Source organism: Molothrus aeneus, chromosome 25 (genome assembly GCF_037042795.1).
Source record: "Molothrus aeneus isolate 106 chromosome 25, BPBGC_Maene_1.0, whole genome shotgun sequence".
NCBI lineage: Eukaryota > Metazoa > Chordata > Aves > Passeriformes > Icteridae > Molothrus > Molothrus aeneus.
The window spans coordinates 4,629,776-4,643,732 of record NC_089670.1 but is presented as its reverse complement, the minus strand read 5'-3'; the positions used below and the strand labels follow the sequence as shown (position 1 = coordinate 4,643,732).

At 47.0% G+C, this 13,957-nt stretch overlaps 1 protein-coding gene across 5 annotated transcripts in view; it reads right to left on the bottom strand.

The window, feature by feature from the left end:
• PRPSAP1 (phosphoribosyl pyrophosphate synthetase associated protein 1) overlaps positions 1 to 13,957 on the bottom strand; it is a 28,462-nt gene that overhangs the window by 13,132 nt on the left and 1,373 nt on the right. For 4 of the 5 annotated variants that reach the window (XM_066565554.1, XM_066565556.1, XM_066565555.1 and 1 more), the window contains 3 exons: positions 6,614 to 6,666; positions 4,876 to 4,942; positions 351 to 523 (listed from right to left, as the gene is read on the bottom strand). In XM_066565554.1, coding sequence (XP_066421651.1) covers positions 351 to 523; positions 4,876 to 4,942; positions 6,614 to 6,666 — 293 coding nt within the window. Of the gene's footprint in view, positions 1 to 350; positions 524 to 4,875; positions 4,943 to 6,613; positions 6,667 to 12,478; positions 12,588 to 13,957 lie in introns of those variants that run through there. The other variant, XM_066565558.1, reaches the window with a different exon arrangement.

Genomic DNA, 13,957 nt, shown 5'->3' with positions numbered 1-13,957 from the left:
CAACACCTCCATTTTCCAGACTGTTTTAGCTATTACTCAGACTATTATGCCATGTCATAAAATAATCATGAACAGATTAACACAGAAAGTTCCACAGACATAATGAGAAACAGGCATGTGATGCCACAGCCCTGGGCTGACACTGTATTTCACTGTAACATTTCTAGGCCACTTCCCCAGGTGCAAGTTACAAAGAAACACAAGAAAGCTGAAGAAAATTAACTCCCCTAATGTGGCTCAAGATCTCAGCTACACATCCCCACATCAAACAGGAGAATGGAAGGACAGATGAGCTCTGGGATGCCCAGCAGCACCAAGCCTGCTGTGCTGCTGCTCCCTGGGACACTCACCTGCCTTGGCAAGCATTGAAGCCAGCAGCTTGCAGACTATGGAGCCCCTCTTCCTCATTTTGCTCTGTTTGCTGTAGGGGAAGTAGGGGATGACCCCAATGATGTTCCTGGCACAGGAAGTCTTCAGTGCATAGGCCATGATCAGCAGCTCCATGACAGCAGTATTCACATCTCTAGGAGATTTGAACACAATTCCAAATATTAGCAGGTGTTTTTCCAATGCAACTCCTTTTCCATTTACACCCAGATTACCCCTCTCCAAAACTCCAAACAAACAATGCTGCATCTCAGGCTAATGTATGCCAGACCCAGATTGCAGCCATACAGCTCCTTCCACCACGCCACAACAAATTACCATCAACACTTACACATACAGAACACAACACCAGTACTCAAGAGCTGTGGACTGGAATTTGATTTTATATTCTAACATAAGGTGAATGATGATTTCCCTCCATAATCTGACAAAAAAGGCTTTTTATAGAATTTACTTTGGAACAAATGTCACTTGATACAGTGTAATTTGAAATAAAATAGTTTTTTTAAAGAAGCAGCACACATGCAGCCAACATAACTTCATCCACACTGGATTTCTTAGGGTATTTTCCTCTTTAACAGTGTAAGGCAGGTTATTTTTCCTGCCTTAAGAACTATTGCAATTGGAGCAGCTCAAACTCCAGACACAGCACTTTGGTGGACATCAGCATCTCCACACTCTGATCTAGAGATGGAAGGAACAACAGCACAGGAAATGCTAAAGGATTGTTTCTTGAAAGAAAAAACAACCAAACAAAAAAGTAACCCAGGCAGAGGAATCACAGAAGATGCTGAGTTTGAGTATGCATGAGTACAACTCCTAGTCCTGCACAGGACACCCCAACAATCCCACCCTGCCCCTGAGTGCTGCTCAAATGCTTCTTGAGCTCAGACAGGTTTGGTGCTGTGACCACTTCCCTGTTCCTGTGCTCAGCATCTCTCTGGGTGAAAAACCTTTTCCTGATATCAGCCTAAACCTCCCCTGACTCAGCTTCATGCTGTTTCCTCGAGTCCTGTCACCGGTCATGAGACTGAAATGTCCCATTTACAGTTTGCTCTCCCACAATGACTGGAGTGGCCCAGTAGGAGTGTATTAATCTGTATTTTAATTAATTTTGGGATGGGGAAAAAAAGTTAAGTTCCCTTTAGTTACCCTTTATTTCTTAAGGCCAGCACCAAGAGACACTGTCTGCATCAGCACAGATGACTCAGGAACTTTTGGGAACTGCAGAGCACGTGCTGCAGATGGCAGGACAGGCACTCCTGCAACACAGACCCCTCCTTGCCTGGGGGTTTCCAGCAGGGCCAGCTCCAGGTGACACACGTGTCCCCAGCCCAGCCAGGAGGGCACTGCTGGAGTGGCTCAGCTCTGCCCACAGTGGCAGGGCAGGGGCTGACTGGGCCATCTTCCCACACAGAGCAGCCTAGAGCTCTGCAGAGCTTTCTGGACATTACCCAGACACTGCTCAGGCCCTGTTTTCCTCCTGACACAGCTTCTCCAAATGCCCAGAGACATGACCCATGACAAACCTCTGACCATTTCCATTTCCCCACTGCTCTCTCCTCCTTTGGAAATTAACCTCCACTTGTGCCTCTTCTTTTGTGAGGCTCTGGGTCTCTGTTGTCCTGCTGGCCCCAGCAGCCTGTGCACACAATGCCATTTACACACAGGAAAGCTTTGTTGGCTCTGGAGCACCCAGCCAAGAATTACATAAAACACAGCCCCCTGCCACACAGGACAACAAAGAACTGTTTCTTCCCTTTGGTGATTTAGCTGTGCCAGTGGGGCTGTGAGAGAAGAAAAAGATGCTACTATCAGTGTCATACAAAAACAAAGTGGTCAAACAAGCCTATTTAAAGTCCATCTGAGAAACTTAGTATTTTTCATCATTATTTTTCAACTTATTCTTTTAAAATCCATACATAATCACATGGAAAGCAGGTAGAGAACAAGACTGGGCCTTCAAAAGGCACCAGGAGTCCGGGTGCTGCTGCAGGACACCAGTAGCCACATTGATGGAGAAGTTATTCAAGGAGGGGACTTTTCCCAGTATTCAAGCAAGATCCCAAGCTGGACTCTGGGAAGCTCCTGCAGAGCAGCAGGCACAGGCACTGGGCAGAGCTGGATGTGTCCATCTGTCCCTCCAGCAGGGCCCAGGGTGGGTGGGCTGAGATGGTTTCATGCTGAGCCACCACTGACCTGCTCCTCTGCAAGGGCCACTGACCCCAGCCAGGGGCACCAGCTGGGAAAAATGACATTGGTGGAGGAAGGCCAGCCCCAGCATCTCCCAAAGGTACCCAAGGGAGCACCCCAGGCTCCTTGCTGCACCCCAAGGGAGCACCCCAGGCTCCTTGCTGCCCTCCCCATCTCCAGCCCTGAAGCCATGCTCAGCCAGTTACTGCAGGGAGGGCTGAGCCAAGACCTCACCCAGGGGCTGGCAGCTCATTACCAGGACACTCAGAGGCAGCTCAGCTATCCCCCACACCCTGCTTGCCACACCAGAGCCTCCCTTGCTGCTCCTGATCTCTGCCTGGGCCACCCCTGACACCCCTGCTCTGGAGGCTGAGCAAACACCTAATGTGACACTGTGCATGGACTTTGCAACAATCAGCACCAACACTCAGCACTAAAAGGCTCCATTTGCCTTTAAGGTATCACAAAATCACCAACCCCTTCATTTTTCTATTCCCTGAATAGAAACATGAGCTATTTGATTTTTCCCTCACAAAAATGCCAGTCCACACACCAGTTTTGGATGGTGACTGTTCTTGTCACCTTTTTTTTGGTTGTGCTACAGCTTTTATGACAGAGAGCCTGTATCAAATATTCAGGTCTTTCTGTGATCTCTGTGCATTTAAGATGCAGACTGTGAATTCACACTGCAGCATAACAAGGTTTTTTCTCTCTCTACTAATAAGTCTTAATATTTTCTTTTCAAACCACTACTGAGTGTAGAAGTCCTATTCTTAGATTATTCCACACAGTTGTTGTTTTGACTCTCCTGAAAAGCTCCCTGAAACCCACTGCACAATTGAGATGTCCTTGAACCTGTCCTCTCTAGCAATGCAGCAAGGCACAGCTGCAGTTTAGGAATGAAAGATGACTTGGCTGCACAACACTGGCTCCTCACCTGGAGGGCCTTGAACATTCTGTCTAAAAAAGATCCATTTCTTGGCCCAAATCACTGAATTCAGTTAATGGAAAAACAAGGGGATCAACAAGTTAAAACCAAAGGGGAGGTTTTCCCCTCCCAAAACTGTTCCTGTCCCTAATGCCCTGAGTTAGCTCTCTGAACACTTGATCTGTTTCATGTTTACACAGCTCTCAGTTACAGGTTATTCCAGAGAACTCCCTCACAAGGGACAACAGAATGGCACCATTCACCCAAAACATAATCCTGCAGCAGGGCATTTTCATCTTGCAGAGATTTAGCTGCTCCCTGAGGGAGGAAACACTTGAGGCATCTCTCTGGAGAGAGATGAGCCCTAGGAACATGTTTCTGCCTGCAAGAGGAATTCCAGAAGTGAGTAAGCTGGTCTAGGAGCCCTACTGACTTCTTTGCAACAGGCCAAGCATTTCACAGAGGAAATGAACTTGAATTCTCAGTGGGCTCTATTTCTTTGGCAAGCAAGGAAAAATCCTGTATCCAGGCAATTCTGCTCCCTGCTACTTTTGAGCTAAAATTAAGCTCTGCTAACTTATTACTTCTTGTGATCTCCAAAATCTGAGCAGAATTTGGTAACTTGGAAAAAGCTATCACAGCAGAATGTCCTTGTTTTGTTAATATCAATACCTCATGCCTGAAAACAGCACCTCTCCTATTCACAGTAGGTCAATTTGAAGTTATGATTTATTTGTAGGCTCCCTTCCCATCACCCTAGTGCTGTTCCTGAGGTTACACATGGTTTTCTAGCCCCCTGCTTACTTGCAGCACTTCTCTTACTCCAAGCCTAGAACAGCCCAAAATAAAACCCAAAAAGGCCCACCATCATCACAAACTGTAAAAGCACAGGAGGGAGGCTATGGAATTCCACCTGAGGTCAGTTTCACACCACTACAGCAGAAGGAGAAGAGTAATGCAGCTTGCAATGAAAGCAGCAGCTGCTGTTTGATGGCGGCTCTGCTGCTTGGTGGTTGGGAGGCAGAGGAAATCACCCATCCTGGGATGGAAATGCCAGTCAGAAATCACCCAACAGCTGAGCCTGAAAGGCCACAGAGCAGGGATGCTTCAGTGGAAAGCATCAGTCACTCCTGGTCCTGCCTCAAGTGACACAATCCAGCTATTTGATGGGAAGCTGCAATCAATCCCCTGGGAGTGTTAACAGCTTAGCACTATGTGAGGCCTTCATCTCAGTCAGAGCAATGACAGCACTGCTCGAGTTCTGCTGCTCATTGTGCTGGTTTACAGTGAGCAAACCACTGAACCATCTGCTGATCCAGGTATTCAAAGCACATCCCAGGTGCAAAACTGAGCCACAAGTGCCTCACCTGGGGATTGTCTGTATGATGAAGATATCCTGTCCACGGACAGACTCTTTTATTTCAACTCTTGTTTCTGAAAAGGATGGAAAACAGAGTCAGTTTTGTTTCCAAACATCAGGTTGACAGTGACAACACACCATGTTGTAGCAGGAACCTTGCCCCCTGGTCAGGGCAGATGAGGACTCGCTCCTCTGCCCTTTGCACACACATACACAGATGAGCCAAGTGAATTTTCCAAAGGCTGGACCTGGGTACAGCTGGCATAACATACCAGTGAGTTAGCTGTATTTACAAAGCAGAAGCAGGCTGAATAGCTGTTTATTTTTTACAGAATTTAGAATTTTAGAATTTAGAAATTAGAATTTTAAAATTTAGAAGACAATTTACCTAACTCTCAATGAGAAATCCTTTTCACACTTCCATGGAGTGCTGAGAGCTGTAAACAGCACATTCATTTGTGAGCAATTAACCACCCAAGGCAGAACAACCTTCAGTACTTCCAAGAAGGTAACTCAGCACTTTTTGCACTTTGCTCTTTCAGCTTACCATGAGATCAGCTCCACGCTGGCTGGAGAGCTCAAGACAACACCAGCAGCACCAAGTTCAGAGCAAGAACTTCCCAATCTCACTGTCAAGGTGAAGATATTCCAACACTGACACAGGCTGGAGGTCTGGGTCTCTGCTGAGCATCACTCCTACAGTCCCTGACTCAAATGCAGAAGCTGAGCCTGGAGCAGCTCTGCAAAGCCAAACAATGACCCCAGGTTCCCCAAGGTGCCTGCCTTAGCCATTCATTTCCCACACAGTCATGAGCTAGAGGGCAGGGGGTAAGGAAAAGGAGACACAGCTCCTCAGCTATGGAATTCCAAGTCCAATTGCCTTGGCCTGGCAGTAACCCTACAGGACTCTGCTGAGAGCAGACTCATTGGCTGTGCAGTGATGAAAAACAGCTTCAGACCTCAGAGCAAGCAACCTGATTTAAAACCAAGCCCAAAGGGCAGCGAGCTCTCCCAGGCAGGAATGCACCAGCCACCCCAACCATAACCACAGCAGCTCTCCCACTGAGAGGCCCATTCTGGCTGCAACAGCAGCAGCACTCACACAAATCCTCCACCCCTTCCTCCAGCCTGTAGCAGCTCTCTGGTTCTACTCTCTCTTGCAAACAAGGTACCAGAGGTCTTGAAACAGTAAATGACTCTTGGCCACAGAACTCTGCTGGCCAATACCTTTGTGTTTTAGTCCAGCATCTGAAAATGGGCACTTGCAGAGTGTTAACCTCCTTAAAAACAAAAGCATCCTCCAAGAGGTATTTTCCCCAGCACAGCCATGAATTTGCACTTTTAAAAGCAAGGGCAGCTGTAAATTCTGTGTGGCAGGGAAGGGCTGAAAGAAAGGGATAATTTAAAAGCTCACAAGGCAGACACTGAAAAAGCAGGGCATTACTTTTAAATCTGGAGATGTTTTGCTCAGCATAGGAGCATAAAAGATTTGGCAGCAGCTAAAACCTGAGGCAGAACTCTAGAGGAGAGTTTGCAGATGGGCAGACAAACAAGATAACCAGTGAAAACAAGAAACATGTTTAATTGCCTTGTCCAAGGTCAGCCATGGAGGTTTAGCAGTGCCAGGAGCAGCAGTAACATCTCAGCTGAATCACTGCACTTCTTAGACAGGTCTGGCCAATGGAGTTACCCAGCATTTCTAAGATTACCTCAAAACAGTTGCAAATAGCAGAGATTTCTCTTACCTCCATTGGTTTCCTGGTACACCACAGATTTCCCCAGCTCAGCGCCGAGACGCCTGGAAAGAAGAAAAGGACATTAGAAATGGAGAAATGGAGGAACCCAGCAGTTTGTGCTGCCAAGCAGGACTGGACCAGGTCACACACCACCAAAACACAGCACTGCCCAAGAGGGAGTGGAGCGAGCCAGCCAGGCTGCAGAACTACATCATCCTCCCCTTCCTGGGGGTCTCCTTCCTTCTGATGTCCCTGAGGGGGCCCTGGGACACACAGCTCTGCAGCAGGTCACTGCTCTACCCAAAGCTGTATGAGTGACCACAGGCTGTGATCCTGATGGCAAAGGACACCTTGCCAGCCTCTGCAATGCCCCCTCGGGCAGGTCTGATGTGCAACTAGAGTTAAATGATTTACTCAGACTCAATTAATGGCACCCGAGTCACTTTTTTTGCCTCCCACATATTTTTCTTTTTATTTTCTCCTTGAACCTTCTTTCTGAAATAACTCAAATGATTAATGAGATTTTAACTTCAGTTTTTTTTATTTTATCAAATTACTCCTTCCTTTTCTTAAATATCAAATCTACAACACTCATCGCAACAAAGATTAGTCACCCTTCTTCTCTTTTTCATTTCTTTCTTACAAAACAAAGACTGACTTTGAAGAGCATTTTAAAAGGCTCCAAAATGCAGACTTTTCCCTCAGGTGACACTTCAGTATTTAACTGTACTGACAAGTAATCCATTAGTAAGTACTTAAAGGCTTTTGTGCTTTAACCCAGAGCCTCAGAGACCCTGCAGAAGAGGAGATGCTTCGGCCAAGTGAGATGGAGTGGGGCAATTCCCTCCTTTCCCAGGATCTGCTCTGTGGCCATGGCCACACAATGAATTAGGAAACAGTTTATGCCTGAAAAAGACCTTTGTTCACCACGCTGACTATGGCAGCAGTTTCCTGCCTGCACTTGTACTGTATTTACCTGGATATGTGCCAAAATTCTGCAGATCAGGACTAACTCTAAATAGAAGAGTTTTCTTCTGCTGGTTTATTTTTCTGGTCTACAGCCTTCAGCTCACTCCATCTCCTTACCAACTAACTCGGCCTTGCACTTCAATTGTCACAAAGATCTGTGCTGTCAGAAGTGAAAACAACACAGCCTGGCCCTGGCATGCTTCTGTGTCATCAGCAACTGCTGGGCCCAGCTGTGAGCCAAAGCTGGAGGTCCCAGCTAGAAGCTGGCCTGGAGAGTGTGCCTGGGACAGCTGAGATAACAGACACTCAGATGCCACGGGATATATTTGCTTAGCTGGCTCCAGAGCACGCCCCTGGCACGCACACCCTGCCCACTGAGTGTCTGGCAGCACATTTTGCAATGGCTGGGCTGGTGACTAAACTGCCACCACAAGAGCTGGACGTGCCAGACTGTCACCAGCCCTGCTCAGGTACCAACTGCAGCATCCCCTGCAGCCTGGGCCACAGAAGTCTCACAGATCTCTGACTGGGCTCCTCCCAGCTCAGCTGGGTTAAAACTTGCAGCTGCAATGCAAAGGCATCCTCAGCACCTTCAAAAAGAGCTGGCAGCTGGTCAAGTATACAAGCAAGCCTGGGCACCTCAGGGATAGACTGACACCAGAGGTGAGTTTTGCAGGTGGGATCTTGCTGTCCTGATGAGGATAGTCTGGCATTTGCAAGCACCAAGCTTAGTCCTAATCACTGCTAAGGCATCTGAGTCCAAACAAGCTCAGAAACACACACACACACACACACACACCCAACCCAGAGCAGTGTGTGGTGGGAAATGTTTAATGACTCACACTTGTTCCTCCACAACTGCATGGCAAGTCTTGCAAGCTCCCCTTGGAGGCACGTGTGCCCTGACTTCACTGCAGACAGCACAATCCTACCTCAGTACTGGGGAAAAGAAATCCATTGGAGAGACTGTGCAAGTGCCCTTAGTCAGCCCTGAATCTCATGGCAGGAAGGAAAGCTTCAAAACCAGTCCAGCCAGACTCATCTTAGCAAAACACCCCTTGGAAGGTGGCACTTTCAGTGCTAAGTGCTGGCAAACAAAACCGTATTTGTGGTGCTCAAGGGGAAATGCTCTCAGATTGTACTAGGGGAGGTTTAGATTGGGTATTAGGAAACACTTCTTCCCTGAAAGGGCTGTCAAGCCTTAGAACACACTGCCCAGGGAAGTGGTGGAGGGGTTTAAGACATGTAGATATGACCCCTGGGGATGTGATTTAGTGGTGGCTTTGGCAGAGCTGGGTTAACAGCTGTGCTCAGTCTTAAAGGTCTTTTCCAACTTCATGATTCCATGATGCAGCCAGCAGAAACCAGAGCCCAGTGCTCTCCTACTCAGCACAGAGCAGCAATGCAATTTGTGTGCTGCTGAAACAAGAAATCAGAAGTGCAAGTTTGCTCCCATGGCAAGAGGAACTAAAACAGCTTGGCTTGGGGCACTAAAACAGCTCAGTTGTCAAACCTGGGTGGAGGGAGCAGAAGACACAAGACAGATGCCAGCTTAGGGGAATGAGCAGCTCTAGTCAGACAATAAATCCCAGCTCTGGTCCAACTGTTGACTACAAGTGAAGAAGAGCAGTGGATATGAGATAAAACTGCCCATGGAAGTCCCAGACCAGCCCAGCCTGCAGCACTCCAGAGGAGCCACAGGCACAGCAGGATCCAGAGGCAGCTCCCCCAGAGCAGCTGAGGTATGTGCACCCCAGGGGCACACCTGGCACCAAATGCCCTCCTCCAGGCTTCAGTTAGACAAGGTATCAGCCAGGCAAGGAGTCTGATAAACCCTGACTGAGTCAAGAACAATAAAGGGGGGACTGTTGGTGCAACTCCTGCTGTGAAGCACCAAATTCCACAGAACTTTTATCAAAGGGGATATTTGCATGGAAGTCAAGGGCAGGGCACAACCTTATCAACCACACAGCCTGGCAGCAGCCAGAGTTCAAAGATAAATTTCCCCTTCTATTACCTCTCCCTTGTATTCTCTTCCATCCCAAATCTTTTCACTCAAAATCCTCTCCTGAAGCTCCCAATTGCTTTAGAGGATAGAGGAATTGAATTGACAGCAAGAACTGTTTTCATCCAGCTCCAGGACTAACAGCATAAACACATGAACCTGGACTACCACAGTTACTGATCACTCCTCTGCAGACACAGGCAGACCTGCCCTAGGACAGAGAAAGTGCCACTGCAGGTAACCCAGACCACACACCCAGCAGAGACAAAGCTGCTTCTGGAAAAAATAACATTTGAACTCCTGCAGATAAATCACATCTCCAAGCAAAATAAGCTGCTATCCTCACACGAGCTCCATCACTAAACCAATTCCTCTGGGGCATGACAGCATCTAAGAGAAAAAAACCCAACTCTTTATGGCTTTAAAAATCCTACTCAGAGCAATTGGCCAGTAAAAATTCCTATTGATCTGGAATCTCTGTAAACACTGCCCAGGAAGGATGATCTAACTTTCTGCAGTCTCAAAACATGCCAAGAGGATATGAAGCTGTGAATACAAAAGTGTTTATAAAACTTGTCTCAAATCCACATCTGAATGCAAACAGCTCAGGAGTCACCTACGGTTTAATGAGGAAGTGACACACTGCAGCATTTCAGGAAACATTGTATCAGACTGTACTTTAAAATCCTCCACTGAAGACTGTCAAAAACCACTGTACCAGGCTCCTGAGACAAAGGGCAGCCAAAGACACTCCACGTTCAGCTGAATCAGTTTCAAGGGGCAGGTGTACTCACAGTATTTTGTGCCATCAGAGCCCGTTTCAGTGCCACTGAGAAGTGCCCTCAGCAAGGCTGTGTTTCCTTCTCCCCTTCTGTGACCAGAATCCAAGACATTTGTCAGGTTATCTCCAAAGGAGCTTCCAGCCAGCTCACAGCACAAACATTCCATTTGAAGAGAAATCTGCACACAAAGCTCTTAATTATGATATTTTATTTTGGCAATATCCTCTTCATTATAAACAATTTCCCTGGTCTCAGCTCTGCAAAATCCCAACTCTCCCCACATCTACAGACTCCAGGAACTGGTGCAGACTTCAGAAGGTGCTGGAGCAGAGGACAGAGGGTCTGTGCTGTGCCTGACTGTGGCCAAATCAAGCCACAGCCTGACTCTGAATTGCTTTTCAAACTTGAACAAATCTTTAAATAAAGATCAGTCATGGTCCAGCCAGCACAATGGCAGCTCTACTGTGCACTTCCTAATCCCCCAGTATAAGAACAGCCAGGAAAGGAAAGGGAATGGCAGCTTCCTGGATACAATCTATTTAGATATCCTTAAAACTATCTGAGCTCTCCTTTGCCTCTCTCCATCCACCCAGCACAACTGGATATTTGAAGAAAGTTCCTACTGCTCATTTGCCACTAGAATCACTTGTTCCAGCCATGCCAAAGCCATGCAGCCCAACTACTTCCAAACACCAGGCAGATCTTCCTCTGCTCCCACCAGCCCACTCCTGGTGAAGGAAATTCCCCTAAAGCTGTGCTGGCCAGCACAGAAAGCTCCACATGAGCCCAGCCTGCTCATCCACATTCTGTGCTCCACCTAAGCAGCACAGAGATACTCTGACTCCCCTCTGCCACCCTTTTATATGCTGGAAATATGACCTAAAGAATACATTTCCTACCAGAAATTCTCCTTCAGCTGAGGGAGGCTGCTGCAAGTCTTCTGAATGTACTGTCTCCTCCCAAAGCAGGGCTCCCCTCCCACCCAGTCACAGAAAACACCACCCTGGGTTTAGTGCTGTGACCCAGCTCCCTGTAGCCACAGGTCAAAACACAAATCCCCATGTTTTCCTAACTCCATATTGTTTAGGCTCATGGCAATGCTTTATCTTCAGATCACCAGCATTTTCCATGCTGCAAACTGAGTGAATCTCTGGAATACTCACATCCACAGTTGGCAGTGAGACAGTATCACATCCCACACCACAGAGCTGCAGGAGCACTGGGGAGGCATTAGCAAGATTCAATCACCACCCCCCTCCAAGCCAAACACATAAGCAGTGAGTAGAATCTAATATTTGTGCCTGCTGAACCAAGCACTGCAGTCAGAGGGAGATCTAAATGCATCTGTTGGATTAAAGGTCAAAAAGACTTCCCAGATCTCCCTCCCCCCAGCAGCACACAGGCCCATTAGGGACCAGAATTAGGACCCATTAGGTCACAGAAATTATCTTTCTCCCCTGAAAATGCAGTTTGTAATAAGATCTCAAGTCTTCTAATTATAGCAAGAGTTTTCTTTCCATCATGGAAAGAATTTAAAATAAAATAATCATCACTCTCCATTTATAAGGGAAAAGTAAATATATGGGTTTATTTATGTTTCAGTGGTGCTGAATCTAAGGAACATCTTCACTATTTCAAGTTTCACAAGGTCCTCATAATCCAGAACCATCTCCTCTCCCTGGCAGTCACTACCACCAGCTAAAGCTCTGAAAACCTAAAGTGAAAGCAAGACTGACCATTAATCTCTGTCCCATAACTAGAGAATGCTCAAGGGGAATGAAGAAGATCAGAACTGTGCCAGAACATGATGCTCAGAGCCTGAAACGAAAGCAGCTCTGGAAGTTTTGCAGTAAACAAAGCGAGGAGATAAATCAGGTGTCTGAAAGTTGGGCAGTGTCACACTCCTCTCCAAGCCTGAGATTTTAAAAAGGATAAGTCAGAACCACTCAAGTAGAGATCTTAAGCTCACACCTAGAGGTAAAGGACAGAGGGACAGGTATCTCAAGGGGCCCTCCTAATATTGCGTGTTGTTTTAAAGTTCTTTTAGTATTTAGTACTTTTACTCAAGGTCTTAAAAAAACTTTAAAAAGAACGCACAATATTAGAGGACAGACTCACCCTTGTAAGATTGCTCCAACTCTATTTAAAGATGCAACTGACCTCCCCAGCAAAGAACAGGCTGAGATGTGAGATGGGGGAAAGGCAGCAGCCACGCATCTTTTGCAACCTGAAAGAACAAGGGATGTGTTACAGGTCAGCTGAAACAGCCCTCAAGCTCCCAAGGGAAGGCAGTGCAAAACCACTGCACTAGATGCTGAAAATACCTTTAATTTTGGGAGACTTTTTACTGTGGGCAAATCTGTACTGCACACAGTTCCAGATTTTGCACCCACAACAAAGATAAATGTCCCTAAGCCTCAGCTAAGCAGCAGCTGTGTGTCACAGGGCTATGCTCGTGCCACCACCAGAGCATCCAACATCCCACTGATGGCAGAGCCAAGGCAAAAACCCCACACTGCTCCCATTAGAAATTTACTTGGTGAGAGATCAAGGAGGCAACAGGGAGGTCATTCTGGATCCAGATCCTGCTTCTTTCCCCCTCAGAGCATCCCTGGGATAACATCAGCACATCACCCCAGCCAGCACCACAGCCTGGGGAAGCCTCTGCACGTCTCTTCTCATTTCATCTTTAAAAAGAAGGGAGTTATTTTTAAGACAAAGAGCAAGGAAGAAGGATTGCCTGTTTGCTCCTCCACTCCTGAGAACTGGGAGTTCATCCCCAGGGGAATTCTGTTGTGCTATGTTGATGCAACAGAACAAGCCCTCCAGAACTCTGTCCCATCTGCTGCAGCAAACTTACTTTTATAGAGAGATATATTAATTTCAGAGTTCAGTGAAAGAACTGACCAAACACAGCAAGAATACACGAGCCAAAAAAAGAAAAAAGCTTTCCACTCCCAAATACAAGGATTTTCCTCTTAGCCTCACACTTAAAGAAGTTCATCACTATTATCCAACACACCTCCCAGCCAAACAGCCAAGTCAGCTCCGTGGAGATAATCTGTGCTAAGGATTGAACACTATTTATTAAGTAAGCAGGACAAACAGCAAAGCGTTTTCATAGTTTAAGGTGGCAACACACCTGTATTTAAGTCCTACTTCCAATTTAAGCACAGCCTTGGAGATGAGAATGGGACAGCAGATGCCTAGAAAGGATAATTGGGATGCTGTAACCTGCAGCAGGGAAACAAGCACTGAGACCCCTCGATTTGGGATCAGCTGCCTATGAACTGTAGCTGAGAAACAGCATAAAGAAAATCCAGATCCTGTTCTAAGCTGACAGCCCAATACACAGATGTCCTTCTCAGAACAGTCCCTTCAGCTGGGACTGCTCCAATCTGAACCCAACTCACTGAACCCCAAAGTTCAAGTGCTGGGAGAAACTCAGAGCTCTGTGCACCAAGAGCCCCATTTTGGAGGCAGCTGTGACACCCTTCACTCAGCAGGGCATCCATCCCGGACAAGACAAGGTCAAACTCTGCCTAAACTGATGGGCTGAAGAAAATGGGGAAGACTTTTACCCCGAACCAAACAGCA